This window comes from Macrobrachium rosenbergii, chromosome 49 (assembly GCF_040412425.1).
Source record: "Macrobrachium rosenbergii isolate ZJJX-2024 chromosome 49, ASM4041242v1, whole genome shotgun sequence".
Taxonomy (NCBI): Eukaryota; Metazoa; Arthropoda; class Malacostraca; order Decapoda; family Palaemonidae; genus Macrobrachium; species Macrobrachium rosenbergii.
The window spans coordinates 38,816,354-38,839,229 of record NC_089789.1 but is presented as its reverse complement, the minus strand read 5'-3'; the positions used below and the strand labels follow the sequence as shown (position 1 = coordinate 38,839,229).

Genomic DNA, 22,876 nt, shown 5'->3' with positions numbered 1-22,876 from the left:
TCCGTGAAAGGTCTCGGTACTCGGTTACATCTTGGGAAAATGCGTGCAATTTGACGCCAGGTGAACATCGCTGAGACTCTTTCTGAAGTCCATCAGTTACTGGAAGCTTCAGAATATTCGAAGATTTTGAGGAGTGAATGGGAAATAATGGGGGCTGTAAGCGCTGATCATAATATCAAAGTTTTCCTCATATTTCTTAAAATATTAAAAGGCAAATTTTTGACTGAAACTAATAATTACAATAATGTTACAGAGTAATTTATGAAATTGAAAAAATATTGGAATGGTGTATATAATATGATTCTAAATCATTTAGCAAAATTAAAATCAAGGGATTCTAAAGCCGTTATAGAATATCTGTGCTCAACTATACTTCTAAGGGAAAATATTGAGAAGTAAACAGAAATTTTTCATACAATAAAATTTTCGAAAACTTGAAAAACTGTACAGCAACTGTCATTGTAGGGGAAATGCACATGGTCTTCATTATTATTATTATTATTATTATTATTATTATTATTATTATTATTATTATTATTATTATTATTATTATTGTTATTATTATTATTATTATTATTATTATTATTATTATTATTATTATTATTATTATTATTATTCAGAAGATGAACCCTATTCAAATGGAACAAGCCCACAGCAGCCACTGACTTGAAACTCAAGCTTCCAAAGAATATGGTGCTCATTAGGAAGGAAGAGAAAAACGTGATCTCACTTATTAAAGAGAACAAAAAAATGAATAAATTACTAAACAGATAAAAATGTATTAAAATGCAAGGAGAATGGTATTAGGGTAGTAATGCATTACATCCTCGCTTGAACGTTTGAAGTGCCAATTGCACGCCATCCTCTGGGAGACTCTTCCACAGCCCAGCGGTGTGAGGAATAAAAGACCTCTGGAACTCAGAAGTTCGACAGCGAGGCGCGGTTACTGTTTCAAGTAAGGACCAGCTAAAACGTACCGTCTGCAATAGCCTGTTTTCTTCGGATTGACGGTAAGACTCCACAACCGATAACATGGAAGCACATCCGACTGGCCAGTGCAATCAAGCTGCGACATCTGAGCCGTTTGTGCAAAAAGATTATATCTGTATTCTTCATGATGATGTAATGAGCTAAACGCTAACTTCAGTCTTCTAACCAGCACTTGTTCGATTCTCGAATGGGAAGGAGAATTACTCTATCTGTCTCCTTTCGGCTTTGAATGCTTCCAATGGAAAGCATAGACGAAAGTATCAGGCTCTGAGGTTGTTAAGAGGACATTGTGGCTGTTGCACTGCACAGATACAAACTATAAGCCTATACAGCCTACGGTGATTGACTGATTTATTGACATGAAAAACTGGCGTCACGACGTCATAGGTTATAGACGCAGACTCTTTTTCATCGTGGTGATAATAGATTTATTTCGGCTATAGTAAATATATAGGCTTATATATATAGGTCTATCTGATCATGGCAGGTATGTTTATGTATGACCTGATACCACTTCTTAGCCTTTTCGGTTGTGCAATTAGAGAAGCACTGTTCTCAGTCTCCTAATCTGCGTTCGAACTTGGAGGACAAATTCTTCATTCATTTTTCTTTCACACACACATACACACACACACACACACACACACACACACACACACACACACATATATATATATATATATATATATATATATATATATATATATATATATATATATATATATATATATATATATATAACTATCTATGTATATATATATATATGCGTATGCATGTATATACACTCTCGCTCCACAGAATGGTGAAGCAATCCTATTGCCCGTCGTATATGCGCTGCGGTAACATACGATGTGATTCCCGCTCTCACGTGCTTTGGAGAGGAGTTCAACTGGTCATAGCTTGGCTGTAATTAGTGACTGCACCTATTAGTGAGACCCAGAGGAACCAAGGTGACTTTAGAAACAATGCACAATATTCATTATTTATCGTAACAGAGTCACTGACGGAGCTTGCAGGCAACCGCAAGACCAACCACCCACGCCAGCTGTTGGGGATGAGAACCACAACCGGCCGTGAACGACCACAACAGTGAGCAAGATACTGCCGAAACCGTCCGCAGAGGTTTACTCTAAAGATGCTCAAGAAACTCTTCTTCTTCTTCTTCTTCTTCTTCTTCTCCTTCTTCTTCTTCTTCTTCTTCTTCTTCTTCTTCTTCTTCTTCTTCTTCTTCTTCTCTCTTTGTGTGTAGATGAGATGCTCAGCTCTGGAATCTGTGTTAAATTTGCGCTCGCGTGTTTATGTGTTCGAGTTTGCGCGCGCTTTTGTATGGCTCTCCCGAATGCGTTGACCTGGTAATGGCATATTTACTGTAACACCTGTTAGCCCCTTTTATATCTGCCGCAGTCCGCGGTGGTCTTTTCTTGGCCCTGTTACAATGCTTACCGTCATTTGTTCTCGTTTGTCGAAAGTGATGATGTTAATATCAATGACAACAATGATGATAATGTTCTTTGTAGTAAGCAATGTACTCTCGCATGCATCATCTCTGTAAAAAAAACTGTATCATTCGAATCAAACATTAGGGGTTCTAGGTAATGATTGTCGGTGTTTTGAAAGTTACACAACTAAGATCTAATAAAATATTCAGTAATAAATATTCCCAACGAAAAAGATGAAAAATCAATAGGGCGAAATGCCGATCTGCAAACACTGAAAACCTTCAGAGATATTGACTTATCTTACTTTGTAGAAGACTGTAAATTATTTTCGTTGTGGTCGCAGCATGATATAGTAAATAAAATAAGCCTTGTAAGTACACATGAATATGTACAATGCTTTCTCCTTTATTTTTTTAGCTTAAATGTAAAACTCTCCCGGTCGAAGTATAAAAAAATTACAATAATTGGGAAAAGAGGGGAAAATAAAAAAAAATATAATAATAAAGGCGAAAGGTGTAAATGTCAGTCATTTCTAGACTGACTAATGAGAGGTATGGTCCATGACAAGCAATGCACAGCCGCAGTTGCCTGCAATACAGGGATGGCTTGAGGACCATCTGGTTGAAGGGTTGGGTAAAGACTATTTTAACCAGCTTAATCATTTTGACCAAGTTGAACTAGATACCGTATGCATCCTATGAGTATATTGTCATATATGCAAACCAAATATTTTTCCCGGAGAATATTTTATAATGCAAACAAAATAAAGATTATGGTTTATTAATCTGAAAAAAAAGACAAAAGACAAGCTGGAAGGGAAAGAAAAAACAAAACAAAGAGTTAATTTCAGCGTGATGAATAAATAATACGAGGATTCATTGGAGGGAACATTTTCTATACAGTTTTAAACAACAAATACTGTCCATTTCTGACAAACTCAAAATCATCATTGAGTGGGGTTGTTAACCAACCCCACCTCTCCCCAGTCGGGCCCACCCTGAGCAAGACAAATATGTACAGGGTAATTTTCATTTCCATATAGTGGGAAATGACACAGGGTACTAAACTGCAACTCGTCTAAGTGTCTACAGCATCAAGGAATAAACATCCCAGGAAGCAAGAACACAAATTCTGCTGTTATGAAATCATTACCCTTAATGTAAATTTAAACTAGACTCATGTTCATACCGAAGAAAAAGTCATTTCTCGAAATGAAAGAGATATTGACCTACATTACTTTGTAGAAGACTAAATTATTTTCGTTGTGGTCGCAGCAAGATTTGCTATTGGGATATTGTAAATAAAATAAAGCTTGTAAGTACACATGAATATGTACAATGCTTTCTCCTTTTTTTAGCTTAAATGTAAAATTGTCCCGGTCGAAATATATAAAAAAATTACAATAATTGGGAAAAGAGAAAATTGAAAAGAAAAATAATAATAAAGGCGAAAGGTGTAAATGTCAGTAATTTTTAGGCTGACTAATAAGAGATATGGTTCGTTATACGAAGAACGGCCCATTACGGGAAAATAAATGGAAATTTGAAGAATACGAATGTAAAAGAAGTATCAGATAACGAATTAGGCAAATAATAAAGTAGAATAAGCAAAATAAATAATAAATAAACTATTAAGCGAGACTCATGTTGTCAGTCTAACACGAAATAGAAAAATATAACTGGCCCTGGAAGAAATTTTTTCCTATCTGTTGGATAGTTTTAATATTTTTACGAAATTCGATGAAAAGCCAGGGAAATATGAAATTAAAAAATGCTAAGTAATGCACAAAAAAATAAAAAAAAGTATAAGATATATTACATATTAAATATTGAAATATTAAATGGAAAATATTAATTTGACACTTTTTAAACTAAAGTCTTAGACATTTGCGAATGATGAATCCTGCAAGCTGATAAAATGAAATCAAGAGACAAGCTTGTTGCGATTGATACACTCATTTTCAAACAAACAGAAAGCTGTTATGAATCTGTTGTGTTATGACACACAGAGCAAGAGGGATATGTGTAACCGCTACCAGGATCATGTCAGTCAGTGCCTAACTAGCCAGATAGTCTTAGAAAAATAAGTAAAATAAATAACAGACCACTGACGCAGCATTGTGCTCTGTAATGGCAGATTTCTATAAATCTATTGACCGTAAATTTACAATATGAGTAGTGGGGAACTTCTTGAATCATAGCTAAAGTGCTTATGATGCAAGACTTAGAATGGACAGGAGTTGAATGGTGCCAGAGGTACCTGACTTGAGGGATTTTTAAAGTGGAAAATAAATAAGAACTTGGAGAGAGGAGTACCACAAGGCAGCTTGGGAGACCCACAGTATTTGGTATATAGGCTACACTGTTGAATAGTCATGTATTGGGAAGAATGTGAAGTAAGTTGTAAATTCTTTGTGGACGATACAAAGTTCATCCTGGCCATAGACATTAAGTGCAAAATAAGGAATGGAAGACATGAAGAGTTTGATGGGTATAAAAAGTTTGAAACCCAACTACATCAAAACAGACTGGCTTCAAGATAAGAAGAAACCAAAATTATTCACTGACGGACGCCTGAATATGACAGGTTATTAATCAGATGCTAAATTATGAGACAATAGTCCATAACCATCCAAGAAATGCAGCTTTCATAAATGAATATTTAAAAATGGATAGGTTGAAAGCTTTATGGTTTACCTATTTATAAAGAATAAGATACAAAGGTTATGTTTTCATCTGCGTCGCAATATGCAATACGAAGCCGAAATATTTAAGAGACTCCTGCAGCCATGTACAACATGGGTTAATACACTTTAAATAAAGACTTGATACAATAAGATTAAAAAATCACTGCAAGGCTGCTGGCACCCAGACCATCACTGTGTACGGTGTCCAAGGAACTAAAAAATGTGAAAACTGAAGATATTAAAGGAGAAAACTTAGGATAAATCTACTTAAAAACACTCATGACTTGTAGTAAAGTCGTTAAAATGGACCATACACTGGATAATATGAAACTATGATGATAGATTCGCTTTAATAATTTGCGTATTGCTACGGAAGTTTTCCATTCCAACTATATACATGTATATTTGCAGCGGTTTCTATAAGCTAATTGTACGTTAAGGTTGTATTACCGCAACGAATAATGTTAATGAAATATGTGACATAGGCTACTGGGGATAGAGCACTGCCGTTTCAGAACTGCACCTCTAATTTTAAAACTGACAGATGACATGAAATAGAAAAGGTTTTATGACTCGGCATACTGAAGAAGAAGAAGAAGAAGAAGAAGAAGAAGAAGAAGAAGAAGAAGAAGAAGAAGAAGAAGAAGTACTTCTAATGTTAAGTTTCCGGATGAGCTCCTCAGGATTTTCGCTGCAGCTATTGAATTGAACAGAAAAGTCATACATATTTCCCACTAAGTAGCAAAAAACACAGAATCATCATTTTACACTTATATTTGTTGTACGTAAGAATCCTAATGAATAAGTGACCAAAACACGTAGAAGCGAACTTGGAAAAAAATCCATTTTTTCGCGGAACGTCTGTGCAAAATGCATTGATAAAAATCTGCATTAACAACAGGCAATAATTCATATTAATATTACGGCAAAAAGCTAAGCTTAGTGAAGAATGGAAGAAAGGGGGAACTGTGGCATCGTGTAAATTCTAGAAAATCACAATTTATATGGTAGAAAGTCTTGCCTATACTCATCGGTAAAAACCTGCATTAATAATAGGTAACAATACATAGACATTCATATTCATATCATGGTGAGAACTTAGTACAGCAAAGAAAGGAAGAAATGGGGATTCTGGAACTGTGGCATCGTGAGAAGCATTGGAAGGCGGGAATAATTCCGAGCGAAATAACCGAACATGTTATTGCAGGAACCCGATGATGTCTTCCTGAGAAACTGATATGTCTTATCTGTGATTCTGTGTCTTGTCACGGTGCATTTATAGTTTGAACCACCAGGAGAACGAAGGTTTAATCAAGGCAGATATACTTTTGCGTAAGTGGTTTAATTTTATTGGCTGTAGTTGAGTTAGGCCTATCCTTCGTAGGCCTAGTGGGAAAAGTGTGGGGATATCAGGCGTAGGCCTAAATAACATTTACTTTAGCTTGCTTTTGTACGAGGATTAATTAAATTTTATCCAGGAACACGTAGGATTTAATTGTCTGTTATGTCAACGTAAGGGTTTTAATATTGCTGGCTATTTTTGTTCACCTGCGAAATAGGCCTATGCAGTAGGCCCAGGCCTGCATTTGTATCCTAGGTCAACTAACAACAGTAATATAGGCTGATAATTAAGCCTATGGAGATCTCATTGGGAAATATGCTTTACTTTAACCTACGGCAGGGTCCTAGTGCTAATGCACTCAGGACCTTAGGCTTAGGCCTATGTCCTTAGCCTATCGTGTAGCCTGCTCTCCCTAACGTCTTAGAATATCATAATTGAAACCTTGTTTGTAGGGTAGGCTATTCATATATGCAAAAGATTTATGTTTATTTGTAACCGTTACCTGTAACAGGTAACGGTATTTCTAAGTAACAGCTCCGCACGAACTGTAGCCTGTGGAACTGTTCCGCGCAAGAGCCGTATGTTTAGAAGGGATTGGCTAAGGAAACCTATTAAAAAATACCAAAAAAGGAACTATATGAATGTAACATACCTTAACCTAACCTAAATCCCCCCAGTGAATGAAAGTGTACTTTTTACCAAAAGTTCCCCTATAACAATGCACACGCGCAATAACATTTCAGGATGGCCAGCATATAAAAACGTATCAGTTCTGAGGCTAATTACAGGTTAATTACAGTTGACCCCCAAAAATTACAGTAAATTTATTGGTTAATTACAGTCGACCCCCAAAAATAACAGTAAATTTACAGGTTAATTACAGTTGACCCCCAAAAATAACAGTCCATTTACAGGTTAATTGCAGTCGACCCCCTAAAATAACAGTAAATTTACAGGTTAATTACAGTCGACCCCCAAAAATAACAGTAAATTTACAGGTTAATTATAGTCGACCCCAAAAATAACAGTAAATTGTTGATAAAGAACTAAAATACTACAGGAGAAGTCAATTTTCGAGGTAATACCCGATGCGGGGCTCTTACTTAGTTCTACCCAGGTAACAGTTACAAGTGTTACTGTTAGCTGTTATAGGCACTGTTACCTGTTTCAGGCAGGTAACAGTTACCATTACATGTTACAAGTAGATATTTTACCATTGCCTGTAGCAGGTAAGGTCGTGAATCAGGTATGAACTTAAAAATGCCTATGGCTGAATTTTCTGATGGTACAGGAGTTACGTCAACAATTTTGACGTCAGGCTAATCTGTCCATCCAGGCCTAACCATTAGCCTGCAATACCCATGTAACGAAAGTCTAATTATTGTCCACAAGGGAGTCGGCACGAAACTGGGGAACTGGGGTTTTCGGGTTTGGGAAAATGAAAAGTAGCAACCTACCCTATCCTAACTTGACCCCTCTCCCAAACCTAACCTAATGAAGGGGCACCTTAAGTAAGGCCCATAGAGCTGAATATGCCTACAAGGCTGCATTATAACCTTGCCTCCCCCTGACTCAGGACACATGTGGACCTTCATCCTGTTCGGCTCTGTCAACGTGACCTAGGTAGCCAGTAACATACCTTGCTTATTTGTTGTCCTCTTTGACAGTACAGTATCCTCAAAGGTAAGGATTGACCCTTGACCACCCTCTGACCTTCAGGCTTAAATACTGGTTCCCACTTTGGTTCCCCATTGCTATTAGGCATAATTGTGTAATGAGCTTAAATTAAACATTTCCAGTGATGAAAGAATGTCACATCTAATGATAAAGTCATATTTTCCAATATAAAGTTTCTTATAATGCTTCATAGGTAATTTGTGTTTTTGTAATATGCTACCAAATTTGGTGTTCCCAAATACAGTCTTATTGGCAATTTGGAGTTGTCACTGGGTGAGAGACACTAATTTGTAATCACTTTCAGGGAAGTATAAAAATTATATGACACCAACACCGTCTACATGCTGTGCTCCATTATAAAATGTGTTTGAGGGAAGGCTTTTTTCTGTATTATTATTATTATTATTATTATTATTATTATTATTATTATTATTATTGTAAATTAGTTTATTGAGCCTCATTGGAAAGTTTTTTTTGAAATAGCCTAATGGATGAACACTGGGGCAAGGTAAAGTTAAATTAGGAAAAGGAAGGAGAAGGAGACCGTAGTGAACAGATGAGAAATAAAGTGTGTAAAACAATGCAGCTGAGGCCAAAGGGATGCTGCAAAGAGCTTTTAGTACAACTGGATATTGGCTTCTATGAAATGTTTTTATAAAGGTCCAAAGAATAACTAAGAATAGGTAGCTTTTCTGTTTGCAGGCATTGTAGCTTGAAGAGCATGTCATAATGTCCACCATAAAGGCGATACAGATACAGGGGATTCGAAGCTTTGGTCCTGAGAAAGACGACAAGCAGCAGGTTGTGTTCTACTCACCCTTGACCCTGATTGTGGGACAAAATGGGTGTGGTAAAACTGTAAGTAAAGGCTGAAGTATCAGTAGATAACTTAATAATTATCCTGGTTTCCTTCCCTTCACTTTTGAGAGGAAAGGATGGTTGATTTCATTATATGTACAGTGTGGTGCAGTAAAGTCAGTTCAATGATATATTAGATACCAGTAGTTTTGTTACATCTAGCAATATGACCAAACTTCTTATGTGTGTAATTGCAAAAGGTAATGTAATTAGCAATCATGGTAACACTCAGCATTGAGGCTGAGTATCATTTTATTTAGCCTATACATTATTATACAGTAATATGAGATGAGTATTCATTACTGTATTGGATTTTATACTATTTGCCATCAATTCATTTTAGAAAAGGAGTTTTTTAAGGCTCTAACATGATAGTGGTTAAACACTTTATCTTGATTATAGCAGCTATAAGTTGGTCATTTCCATATGTTATAGTGATTTCCATGTTTTACAAAGAAATTCATGATTATCATCGTAATGATAAAAGCAGTAATAATGATGAAATAATTCCTTGAATGTGCACAGTAATTCCTAGGATATGGCTAGGTGACTTTTCTTGTATGTTTTTTATTGTAGTCATTACTGCAGTTAATAACACTTACTAAAATCTCATTGCTTGATAGTTTTATTAATCTCTGTAATCTCTTTATTGTTTTAACATCACCTAAGCATTTTTTACCCTTTTCTAATACAATGCACAGTGCGTTTTTGTAAAGGTATATCTTTTTCTTTTTGTAATCTGAAATGTGCTGTATTATGTTTTTTATATAAACCTGCAAATAAATACTGTACATCCATTCAAACACAGACAGTCATCGAGTGCCTTAAGTACATCACTGCAGGAGAACTGCCTCCTGGGTGCGGCAGGGGTGCATCATTTGTGCATGACCCAAAACTGGCAATGGAAAGTCAGGTAAGTAATTTGTTGATGATACAGTTGTGTGTCATTATGTGATTGTAATTTGAAAATGAGTACTGTATCATTGTCCTACCAATGTTGTTATATATTATTTTTTATTTAGAATGATTGATTGTGTTTGTTTTTTATGGTTCAAATTCACTTATATGAGGAACCTGTACGTTAGCCAGATAAAGTAAAGTGAGAGTTTGTACCGTAGATGGTAAGTAGAACAGGCTATTATGCTAAAACTGAAAATTAAAATTGATATCGTAATTTATATTAGCTTTTCAAACTAATCTCTTGTGTAAGTGAGATTTGGGTTAATCACCGAAGCATCCTACATAAATGGAATGCAGTAACTTGCATTACAAGGGAAGAGCTTATAAATTGCCATTATTTCAGATTTATGGGCAAGTTCGACTTCTTTTCAAAAGTGCTGATGGTAAAGAAATTGAAGCTTGTCGTTCCCTAGAAGTCACTCAGAAGCATAAGAAGTTGGAGGTTAAAACACTGGATGCTACATATACTAAAAGACGTCCAGATGGCAGCAGGGGTGAAAGTATATCAAGGTAAGTTGCTGTTCCTTATAAATATCTGGGCATTTTAAATGCTTTAATGATGATAACATGATTTCAGTATACTGTATACAGCAGTTATACAGTATACATATCCAGCAACCTGCTTCAGTAGGACTGAAGTTCAGCATTAATATTTTTTCCATGCTTTGAAAGTTATGAATTTGGATAGAATTTCTCAGGAGCAGCATCTGATATTGGAAGTTCATAAAGTAAACATTGCACACTGCTGCCATTTATTGACAAAAATGCATACTAAAATGGGAATTCGTTAAAGAATGAGGTAAATCGGGAAGATAGAAATAAGTAGGAATATTTTATGGGTATGAATAAGCTTTTTCGTGATTGTAAGAATACAGGGAAGTTAATCACGAGAATGCTTGGGATGATTAGGAAAGGGCTGAAAGGAACAGGTTCTTCTTTTTTCTTGTGTTCTCTTCTTGCAAAATTTCTTACTAGGCAGAATAGGCAAGCAGAGCAAAATTTGAACTTACGGTTGGCAAAGGGGAGCGTTCCGAATGCAATTTTAACTTGTGGCCTTGTTTGTTCGTATCTCAGAATGTTTGTAAAGCGAATGATCGTAAGTAGGTTGGTGTCTGTATTGTGGTTATCATCAAATAATACATGCTTTTGAAATATCCTTTTCTACGTTAATATATTTAAAGCCAGTATTTATGCTTACACCGTATGATATACAGTACAGTATATACGTTGGTCTTGTGCACGTGCATGAATTTCTGCAGTTCAGGTTTCATGTATGCAGGCTGAACAGTTATTATAGTATACAAAAGTTCCCATTATTTACAAAATCAAAGGGGGACATTTAATTGATAAAACTAATTAATGTTTGGGCAAGTAGTTTTTAACCATGAAATGTAATTTGGTGAGAATGATGATAGATATGCAAAACTCTCTTGAGATATGGTCAGGAGATTTGTAGAAGGCTGAACATGGTATGGACTCAGAACTACACATTATTGTTAATGATATATATACAGACTTCAACAAAACCACGAAAATAACTCTGATCAATTCATTAGGCCATTTTTTTTAATATGGGTTTCAAGTGAGTGAGGGAATCAGGTTGTGTTCAACTAATACTCTTTTCCATCACTATGCAGTACATGTATCATTTTATGAGTGTGTTTTAATGATAAGGCGTTGTCGAGGCATGTAAAATTGTTCATGCAGCTACTGAATGCGGGCTTATTGAGCTAACTTAGCTCCTTAGAATTCTTATGATGTTTTGGGTGCTTTCATTGGAGAGATTTCTCCATTTCAGTGCTTGAAACATTGGGTATCTTTTTTGAGAGATTTGGCAAAATGAAGTATTTCTTTTGTGTACTTGAGTCATGATTCTTTTTCTCTCATTCAACAGCAAATGTGCAGAGTTTGAAGGTACGATGGCAGAATATTTAGCAGTATCAAAGCCTGTTCTTGAAAATGTAATTTTTTGCCATCAGGAAGACTCCTCTTGGTAAGTACTGTATTAGTGACATGTATAAATCATATTTTTCAGTAGATATGAAAGGTCTTTTCTGTATCCTTCAGACTCTTTCTCTGTTGCTTTTTGACATTACTTCCGTATTAACCACTTTCTCTGTTGCTTTTTGACATTACAGTAGTTTTTTATCTGTTTATTTAGTTCTCGTCCCACCTGGCTGGCCAACTAACTTTTCTGTCTCCAATTTTTTGCGTATTTTTTTTATATAACAAAACTCAAGTGTGTATGGAATAATTGCAGTACATAGTAAAATCTGCACTACAGTATGCTATCAGCTAAGTAAAATTATCTAAAAACCAATGTAAAGAATGTTATATTGAAATCCTAGTGGAAATTAATTTAATGTATTTTATTATTTTCCAGGCCTCTTGATGAAGGAAAGAAAGTAAAGGATAAATTTGATGCAATTTTCAATGCAACCAGATACATCAAGTGCCTTGACAACATCAAGAAGCTCAGGAAATCCATGAAGGAAGGTAAGATGTAAATATTATCGAGAGTCAAGTTGACCTTGGTAAAGAAAGAATGGATTAGTCATTCATGTTGTCAATTTTTTTGTTGAAATGTTCTCTTGTATTATTAGTATATTTTTATGATTATTATTATTATTATTATTATTATTATTATTATTATTATTATTATTATTATTATTATTAAAGTACAGCAGCTCAGTCGGACTGCTGAGTTGAATACAGTACTTGCCACTCACAGAGTTACCCTGCAGAGTTTGTTTTAATAAAGATTTTCATTGAAAAATATTGCATTTCTTTAAGAATCGGATAACTGTGAAATCAAGATTTTGACATAATGATTTTCACTAATGGTTTGAGTTTGGACATTCATACACAGACATTCTTATACACTTATGTTGTGTTGACGTGCATTTTCTTCTTATGGGGACTGCGTTAGTCGGTTTATTCATTGAATACCCTTGGATGAAACAAGTGTGACTGTTCAAAGACAAGATAAAATATTTTGTCTCTGATATTCTTTTTAGTATAAATGCCACAGCCCAATGATTGGTTTGATTGGTAGTAATATGTTACCAGATTCAATTTTTCCGTGTAGTGTTGGTTGCTTTATCAGTATTTTTATTTCCCTTTCTACCCACATGAGTAGGGTTCCAGCATATTTTATAGTTCACACCCACGCCTTAGAATTTTGCAAGTGAAAGCTTGATTTGTTTTACTGGAAACCCTGCATAAAATCTTGTAAAGATTTTATGCAAGGTTTCCCGTATAATAAATATGGAATGTTTACTAATGAATTTTATTTTCATAATGTTGGTCTTGGTGTGATATATTTGGATGGATACTTTTCAGTTTATGATAAATAAATGTGAAATAATCTTATAGAGTATTAGAACCTACTGTATACATTGATACATTGCAATAATGATGACAAAAACGTAACAAAAAAGTGTGAAAGGACGAAAGAAAAACACTTAGAAATATACAAAGTTTCAGAACAAGAGGAAAGAAAAAAAAAACAGTAAAATTGGTTCACTCCTCTGCCTTTTTCCTATATTGTATTAAGTAATTTGCAATGGAAGTACAGTATTCATATCTCTTCAGTTGTACTTCTCTTAGCAGAAACAACATTTTTTAAAGTAAGTGAATTAACTCATTTGATAACTTGTGTTGGTGCAAAGAACATTCAAAAAGAATGGTAGAGTGTTTCGATCATTTCATGATAAAAGTCCAGTAGAGACCCAAATGGTCCCATCTATTGTATACATGTAAGAAATAGATGATCGTGTAAAGGAAGAATTGAATTTGCAGTTGTTTGGTTACATAGATGCCTTTTATTGAAATAAAATACAGTATAACAAACTACAGTATTTCTGATGTGTTCAGATTAATCATACTTGCTTGATCCATGTATATTTAATTGATACCATGAATGACTAGATCCTTGATCCTTTTGGAATGCAGTACAATCATAAAAATTAAATATATATGCTTGCTTTTGTTTCATCAGCAATGAATGAATGTTTTGGGAATGTTCTTCTTAAGAAAATTTCATCAGAATCTTCTGTTTGTGTCCATATGACTACAAACCAGCACCTTTTAAGGGAAGAATATATTGTGCATAGCTGAATGATTGAATGAATTTAGTTACAAGGTTAGCCAAGTGATGGCACTAGTGAGTGAGGTTGGGGATGTCAGGAAAGCTCCTAGCATGTAAGGTGCACTACCTGTCAGCCGTGCTGTGTGAAGTGCTACCTCTCTCACTTCTCCCCTGGATGGATGCAGCTTAGTTTATATTCCTTAGTTTCTATGTTTTTCCTGCTTGTTTTTTGTTTGTATGTTTTATTGTTTCCTCAGTTGTGTTTTTCCCTTGGAGAATAAACAAAAATAATATAGATGTGAAGGGTCTTGTACAACTATATGGCTTTTTCATGTCTCCTGCATCTGTGGACCCACATAAGTTTGTTCTCATTGTCAAGGTAAGGTCTATGTCCATTCTTCCCCCTGGGAAATGTGTGAATTGGGTGTTCTCAGGGGGAAAGGTTTAGCAAGAGGAAGAGGAAGGACAAGAGGCTTACACTTTCCTTGTCACAGAGTTTTACTCCAATAGTACAGTTGGCTGACCGTGTGGGATCCTGTCTTCAGCCATCTCCCTTACCACCGTCCAAGATTGCTTCTTGCGAGTTGAGGGTCAACTCTTCCTCACCAAAGAAGTCTTTGCTTCCTAGTTTTCTGCACTTGTCTTTTTCCTTTTCCTTAACATTTGTGTGTATGTTTTTGGTATGCTTCTCTTGTGATTCTACATTTTATTTATATGAATAGATTAGGAAAATCCTTCAGACTAGCTTTGTGAGAATTGAACCTTAACTCAGTAGTTGTGTTAATGATGATTAGCTTGAGATAGACTGGATAGCAGGCACCATAAACCAGTGAGCAATGAAATACTAGCGTAATTGTTATTTTAACTGTTTAGAGTGGTCTGTGTTGTGAGAACTATTTGAATTTCAAACTTCTTTTCTCACAGCTGATTTTTTTTTCTATTTCAGAAGTGAAAGTGATGGACCAGTTACTAAGTGGACTAAAACTGTGGAAAGCGGAGGCAGATGACAAAAGAAAGTGTCTCAAGGAAAAAGAAGACTCATTAGTAAAGTTGCGTGACAAGAAAAAACAACTTCAGGATGACATGGTTCCCATATGTGAGAGATTGAATGAAATAAAGAAGATTGAAAACAGCTTGAATGAAATTAAGCTGTCACATTGTAAGTACCATTGTAGTTGGTTTTGTTGTTTTCTTGCAAATCTGGTAATGATTTTTTCTGCTTATGTAAAGGCGTAGATTACTAGGAGAGGCAGGTGTTTAGATGAAGATACAGTTTGTTCTGCACAATGTATTGAGTTTGAGTTGTTATTTCCTCCTTATATGGTTGCAGTGCAAAAGAAAGGAAAACTGGAGAACCTTAGGACAGCACAAGAGGAGCTACGAGCTGGGCAAAGTGAAGAGTTCACTTGCTCTGATATGGAACTGAGGCTTATGATACAAGATTTCCAGCAAGATTTAGAAAAAAAGGAAAGGGAATTAAGGAGAGTAAGTGTTTCCCTAGTGTTTGTTACTTTTTCCTTCCCTGTGTTGTTTTATTGATTGTACATTTATCTTATTCTCTTGAGCGTAATATAAGAACACCTTTGTGCTTCTCTCTCATGGTGCATTGGGCTAGGTATTCTGTGTGTGGTGTGCTTTAGGCATGTCTGAGGGTTCTTTGCCATATTGCTTTTTCCCTAGGTGTGTTGCCTTATGATTTTGTTGTTATTAACATTATTTTGCTCCAGGTTTCACCTTTCATATAATGTTATTCTCTTATGATACTATGATCATGATAAAACTGGCATGATACCTGATGAGGAGAAGCCAGACATTTTGTTTTCAATTATACAAAGTTTAATCTCAAATTACATTAAATACTTAAAATCTTGAAAAAATTTACATCAATTATAGTGTTTTGCTCAAGGTTACTTGCAGTTTGGTGGACAGTTCTTTTAAGATGGATAGTCATTGAGAGACAATGACAATGAATTGTACTTGCTATATTCTTTGAGGAAGAGTTTCTCAGGCTACAACAAGACCATTTCCCAAACAACAGGCTTTGGTTTTGATTTCGTTCCCTCAGTAACTTCATATGAGACGGCTCCCTTAAGAATCCCATGCCATGAATCACTGAATGGGCCTCAAACTCTTGGCAGCATACTAAGAACATTATAGTCTGTGCAAGGTAAACTAGTTAGATGCAAAGTGAGATTCTCTTCCTCATGGTCTCGGTTACAGTGCTAATAGAAGACTTTCTGTAGGAAGCAACTGTTATCAAGAAATGTTGATGTTTAGCCTTACTTTAGTTTTGATTTGGTGCTGAGTACTGCATTCTAAATATATGTTTTTACCAGTATGTATTTGTTATTGTGACAAAATGTTTGAGGTAGAAAATATTTTTGAAGTCAGCAAGTAATTTTGCAGACTTGTTAAACGCAGACAACCATCTGAAGTTATGAATAGTACCACCACAGGTCATTTCAAGAATTTAGTAAATAGTGAGCAGTACTTTCATGATTTTTTTAAAGGGGCCTCTTTGGGTGGACTAGTCATTGTTAGAGGTATGTGTATCCATGTAATGATAATGATTATTTTATCTTGCAATAGGTTGAGTCAGATTCTCATCAGATTGCAAGAGACATAAAAGAGAATCTTAAGGAAATAGAGAAGGTGCGCGAGACCAAAACAAACCTTGAGTTTGCCTCTAAGAACCACGTCTCTCAGGTGAAGGAGCGAAACAGGGTGCTGGAAAATGTGACGAAGGATTATGGATTTTCTGGTGAGAATTTGTCATTACCTGTACTTTCCAAGTTGCTCATGACATGTTTCTCTTGAAGAGGTTGTGCATGTAGCAAATACTATTCAGGAAACATTAGGTAGGAGTCTGTGGGCATCATGAAGTGAGGAAGGACTTTTTATTTAAGGTGGTTGGTTGATATAGACGAAGACAGCCTTATGCCAGCATGGTAGCCTATAAGTATGGCAAGGTTTTGAAGATTAAGAGATCAGTAGAAATTTAAAGAAGGGGATTTTCCCAAGGATGGGTAATCACGTTATCATGAGGGAAGATGGTTTTAAAGTATTTTATATATAACCACATGTGAAACAAGGTTTTGAGGTCCTTGAGGTCATTATTGGGGGAAGATAATGTAGAAGATGATCAACTCTGCCTTTAGTATTGGAAGGGATTTGAACTGTAAATAATGCAGTCTGGTAAGATTTATTTCGACTTACAAGGTCTGTAAATAAAGTAATGAGACTAGTCTTGTAGCATTTGATCTGGCAACAATGTGGATTCCCCTTCAGGATGGTCCAGTGTAAATGTCTCACGTAGCTTCAGTTCAAGCCACAGCCTCGTGGCATTAACATGCGGACTGTGAGTTCATGTTTCCTGAAGTGATGTTATTTTGTGCGTCTCAAAAATGAGTGAGCACAGTTACGAGCAACGCTGTGGAAACAAGTTTTATTTCAAACTTGTTCACAATGCTACTGAAACTTGTACAAAAGTTCAGTAGGCCTACAGGGGGACTGCTTTGTCAAGGGCACAGGTTTTAAGATGGTTCATAGCATTTGCAGAAGGCCAAGAATCTGTTGAAGGTGATCCTCAGTAAGGAAGGCAGTCTCCCTGTAGGTTTGTTAGAGTTTTGCACACGTTTCAGTGGCATTGTGAAAGATTTTTTAATAAAACTTGATCATACAGCATTATTTCTAACTGTGCTCGCTCTTTCCAAGACACAAAACAATCCCTTCATGAAACATGCGCAAAGAGGTTGTAGCTTGAACTGGAGCTACATGGGACGTGATGTTGGACCACTGTGAAGAGGAATCATACAGTGTTGCCAGATCAAACACTAGGAGGCTAGTCTCATTTCTTTACAGTAATCATTAAATTAATATGTATAGCCATTATCCAGAACTCAATATGATGATCTGACACACCCAGACCAGGGACTAAGGCCCCAAGGATATATGATATATATAAATTTTTTAAAAATTAAAAAAACTGCCCTCTGATGGTTGGCAGTGCTGCGCTGTCTCACGGAAATGTTGGTAATAGTGCTGATACTCACCATGACTGAGAAAGGGTTTTAGGGGGAGGGGGGGAGGCCCCAAGAAGTTTCCAAGGGGGGGATGGGGGTTCAGATGGTTGGTTGCCATGGGTTACTGTGTATACAGTGAAACCTAAGTACAGTAACACACACACACACGTCTTTGCTTTTTTATTTATATTTTATGCTACGGTATTCTCGTTGCTATTTTTACTGTATTTTCTTATAAACCAAAAGATAAATGCAATCTTGTGAGTAGGGTACGTATGTGTGCACACACTCATTCAATGATGTCTGTGAACTTGCTCCAGCCTGTTTGTTTTGTCTTGCGTGCATATTAAATTTGCATTTTGAACATTTTTATGGTGATTAGAGATGAAATTTCAACAATGATAAAATATTCACTTGCCTGCTGTTATGTGTGATAATTATATTTAGATTCAGATAAACTTATAATAAAATACAGTACAATAAATCAAGCATAGCAAAAAAAATGGCAACACATACCTACATATGAATGCATTCATTCAGTGATGTCTTGAACTTCTTGGATTTTGTTTAGTTTCGTGTTTTTATGTTTATGATGTAGTAATTCATATTTCACTAAAGGATATGTGCAGTACTGAGAGAGAGAGAGAGAGAGAGAGAGAGAGAGAGAGAGAGAGAGAGAGAGAGAGAGAGAGAGAGAGAGAGAGAGAGAACAACTGAGGTATTTTTACACTGAAGCCTAATACAGTAACACAAACACTCCTTCACAATTTTGTTTATAATATTTATGTGTAGGGTACGCACCTAAGCATACATGCATTAATTCCATCAAATTTTTAGTAGTGTTCTAAAAACTAGTTTGCTTTGAACATTCATCATCAAGAAATGTCATATGTACTAAAGATGTAAACACAGGGTGTTGTAATGTGTTCCACAGAGACTTTGTATTACAACCAACCAAATTTAATTTTTATATTACAACCAGACAAATTTAATTTTCAGTGGATTGTAACAGGCTAGGCTTTCAAACAAGATTACCAGACTTATGGCATACGTAACAGTTAGTAACCATCTCTTATAATTAACAACCGCTTACCAAAGAACTGATATGAACAGTACTGAGTATGATGTAAACTAATGAATCGGGAAAGAAATGTTTTGTGATTTTTAGGGATTTTACTTTAACACAAAGTATGTCAGTTTACTTTTGTATATCCAGTTTACATTTTTGTACAAAAATAAATATTATAATTCCATTAATACAGTTCCTTTTAGCAAATAAAAAATTACTCTCGTAATTATTTCACTAGTAGGCTCAGTCAGCTGATTCTGAGAATGTAAACATTATGAAAGGGGGGACAATCTGTTTTTATACATATTACGATGATATTATAACAAGAAAACAATATAGTATAAAAGGATTCTATAAGTAAAATAACAGTTTCATTACCATTGCCTTTATCTTAAATACAGCTGTAAAAGCCTATTTGACTTGTGCAAATGGGTACTGTTAGTGTAACACCTCTAGGTCAATAATTCATGCACGTTTCGTAACTTGTGTATGATAATACAGTGTGGTAACAACTGATAAGAGTTCCTGTATGAAAATATGTTAGTGGTCATAAAATTATGGAAGACTGAGGTAAACACAGGTAGGCTACCTGCCTGCTGAACTGTGTATTTATGTTAGAGAGAAAAAAAGTGTTACTTTTTTTTTCAAAGTGTATTTATGCAGTATATTCTGTTACAGATACAGGGAAAAAAAAGGTAGGTAATTGCCTTATGCATAAAGTTTTCAGTTTAAAGTGTGATGGTTGTTGTTTACTTGCATATTGAACGTTTACAGATATGTGATATTGACAAGGTTAGTGTACAGAGTTGCCCTTGAACACCGCTAGATTTTTGTACTCGCCATTATCCGATTGGCCCTTGGCTCTGTTGATCCAGATAATTGAAGGATTACTCTATTTACAGACCTCGTATGCATGGTACATTTAGTGAGAGATATGTTATTCTAGAAGGGTGTATGCTCTAGTTCTTTGGGAGAGGGGATTTTGAAGCAGCATTTGTTACTTTTAATGTGGAATGGGCGACCTAGGATTTTTGTTTGCCATATTTAAAATGGAAAGGAGGTTTTGACTAGCAGAATAATGACAATATATAGTGTTAATAATGAAGAAAAATATAAATTATTCAAATAAAGTAATTAATAAAAAGGGTTTTAGCCATGTGAATTACATTATCTGTGCAGTGTAAGTTTGAAATGCCCAGAATTGTTGGGAGATGGGAGAGGATGTACTTTGAGGTTGTGTGAAAGTCTTTTTTTTTTATTTAAGGACTGGTGACTATAGTTTTAGAAAATCAAGTCTTAAATCAGAATATGTGGCCTAAACTTGCAAGGACTAATATTACTAAATCTTTGAAGGAGTGACACATTGAAGTTTGGTACAAATACACTTATTAGAAATTTTTGTATGAAGTGTAAAATTTTATCTTATTTCAGATTTCTTTGGAATTCAGCAGTTTGATGATGAAAAGGTCAAAAGTTTATTGGCTCACTTAGAGGGATACGTTGCAGATCAGTATCAAATAATTCTTACCAAGAAGAAAGATTTTGAGAAGCAAGAGAATGAAATTCAGTCAGAGATTGATGATTTGAGGTAAATACATTTGCAGTGTTCTTACTGTTCTCCAGATTTCATCATTTAACATGGGAATCTGTCTTCATCTCATAATACCGATACCATAATTTTGGTAGATGATCCCAAATTGGAAAATTAAATTCTCATTACCTAATATGGCCTCACTTTTCACAACTGAATTGTCCCGAATCTTATCATCAGATAAAATTGATAAAAACGTGCCTTTATAAAAGGGTCATAAAGTATATTCTGTGTATTGTCCAAAAGATTTCCATTTTTAACAACTTAGATACTATCGTTAAATTACATGAAACCGGTGTAAGTTGAACTATGCCAATACAGATAACCAAATCTGCAACAGCTATAACCAAATCTGCAACAGCTATTAGATCAAATCTAAAAATTCTTGCAAATGATTATGACAATGATTAAAGCCTATACAGTAATGATTAAATGGCAGGACTCACATAGACTTTTGAACCAGATGATGACAAATCAAAACATTAACCCTATGATAGGGGTTAAATTATCCTGTAGTGCAAATTAGGCACACCCATTTAACAGGCTGTCATGTATTGACTACTCCTAATGACCCAGTTCTGTTAGTAGAAAATGCCAAATAACATTAACAACAAAACACATTTTGTGTGAAGAATGCTCAGATTTCAACATTTGGAGAGTAATTATTACAGGTATTATTAATACTCTATCCACACCATCAAGTTAACATTCTAAACTCTCAAAGGTATGTCATGAAAGGTTTGTTGTGAATGATTATTGCAAGATCTTATTTAATTTTTAAATTTTTTGCATCTCCTAAATGTTTTTAATTGGTTAAACTGGTGACCAACTTTCAACCAGCAACATATGTTAAGCATCAGAAACAAATTGTTTAAAGAAGTTTTGTGAAAATGCAATTGGTTAAACTGGTTTCCAGTTTTCAAGTAGCAACATGCTTCAAACATCAGAAGCAAATTGTTTTTAAAAATTTTGTCGATCTTCATCATTTCCAGCTTATCCATACTGTATTTTGTGTGTATGCCCAAATTTCAGGTGATAAAACATAACAAGTATTGAACCCAGATCCTTCAAAGATATTTTTCTAGGTTTTGTTTTCTGTTCCTTCACCCTTCTCTCTTACTTTTTCTATACTGTGCATAAGTTTATTTGTCAAAGAACAATGGAGTGAGTTCCAATAACAGCCCACTCTTCACAACCTTCTGAATAGCGTAAAGATGGAGGAACAAATTCTGAGAATAATATCATTTGCGACTCTTTAAGCTGCATTACATATCTTCTCATTAAACATCAAAGATCTGCAAAAGAAGAAACTATCCATATGCTACCAAGTTATTACATCTTAAAAGATACATTCCCAGCTTCCCATGACTTAAGTTATTCATATAATCTTCATCCACTTGACCATAAGAGAAAATTGAACCAAGGTACCTGAATTTACTTCACTTTGTCCATGCCCTCGTAGAGAAAAAGGTAGTAATTACGGTACAAATAAGAAAAGGTCTTTTGGAAGAGGTAAATAACTCTATTTAGAATTGCTTGAAGTTCAGTATTGATTATTTTTATTATTAATATATTATTGTTATTGTTATTATTATAAAAAAATTTAATAAAACCAACCATGCAGCATTTCTAGATTCAAGTAGGGCTCTTCTGAAATATTTGTGGAAATTTACAGTAACTTTAGACACCTGAGTGAGAAGTGACCAACAAAACGCTGAAAAGATGAGGAAAGTAATGAAGTAGGAGGTTCATTAAAGACAACTCAAAAAAGAAGGGAGCACAGCGATGACTCCTCTGTTGCCAGTGCTTCTTTAGCACAGTTCAGAAATGAAGGCTGCTATAGGTTGCTATGATGAAGACCCAATATGAAAGAAACTAAGTCCCTTTAATATAAAATATGATGAATACAATACCAAAATCCCCCAAATATTGTCACCAATGTCCCCCACAAATAAAAAATAAATATACTAACACACCATGCTAAATATCTCTTGAATTACAACTTCATAGAACTGTAACTGAACAGCATGAAAATGTTGTTAATTTCTAAAAATCAAAGCTATGAATTGTCACAACAAACAGAGGATTTAGGATAAAATAATGAAAAATAAATGAGAAAATAACCAAGCAGAACTGAAAAAACAAAGAAAAG

The 22,876-nt window shown here is 35.0% G+C and overlaps 1 protein-coding gene across 2 annotated transcripts in view; it reads left to right on the top strand.

Moving 5' to 3' along the window:
* Positions 1–6,057: 6,057 nt before the first annotated feature.
* Positions 6,058–22,876, top strand: part of rad50 (DNA repair protein rad50) — a 35,221-nt gene continuing 18,402 nt past the window's right edge. Inside the window, exons 1-10 of one of the 2 annotated variants that reach the window (XM_067093140.1) lie at positions 6,058–6,447; positions 8,837–8,992; positions 9,801–9,905; positions 10,296–10,462; positions 11,847–11,945; positions 12,336–12,448; positions 14,989–15,201; positions 15,373–15,527; positions 16,632–16,803; positions 20,565–20,721. In XM_067093140.1, coding sequence (XP_066949241.1) covers positions 8,864–8,992; positions 9,801–9,905; positions 10,296–10,462; positions 11,847–11,945; positions 12,336–12,448; positions 14,989–15,201; positions 15,373–15,527; positions 16,632–16,803; positions 20,565–20,721 — 1,310 coding nt within the window. In that variant the 5' untranslated portion in view covers positions 6,058–6,447; positions 8,837–8,863. The remainder of the gene's footprint in view (positions 6,448–8,836; positions 8,993–9,800; positions 9,906–10,295; positions 10,463–11,846; positions 11,946–12,335; positions 12,449–14,988; positions 15,202–15,372; positions 15,528–16,631; positions 16,804–20,564; positions 20,722–22,876) is intronic. The other variant, XM_067093141.1, reaches the window with a different exon arrangement.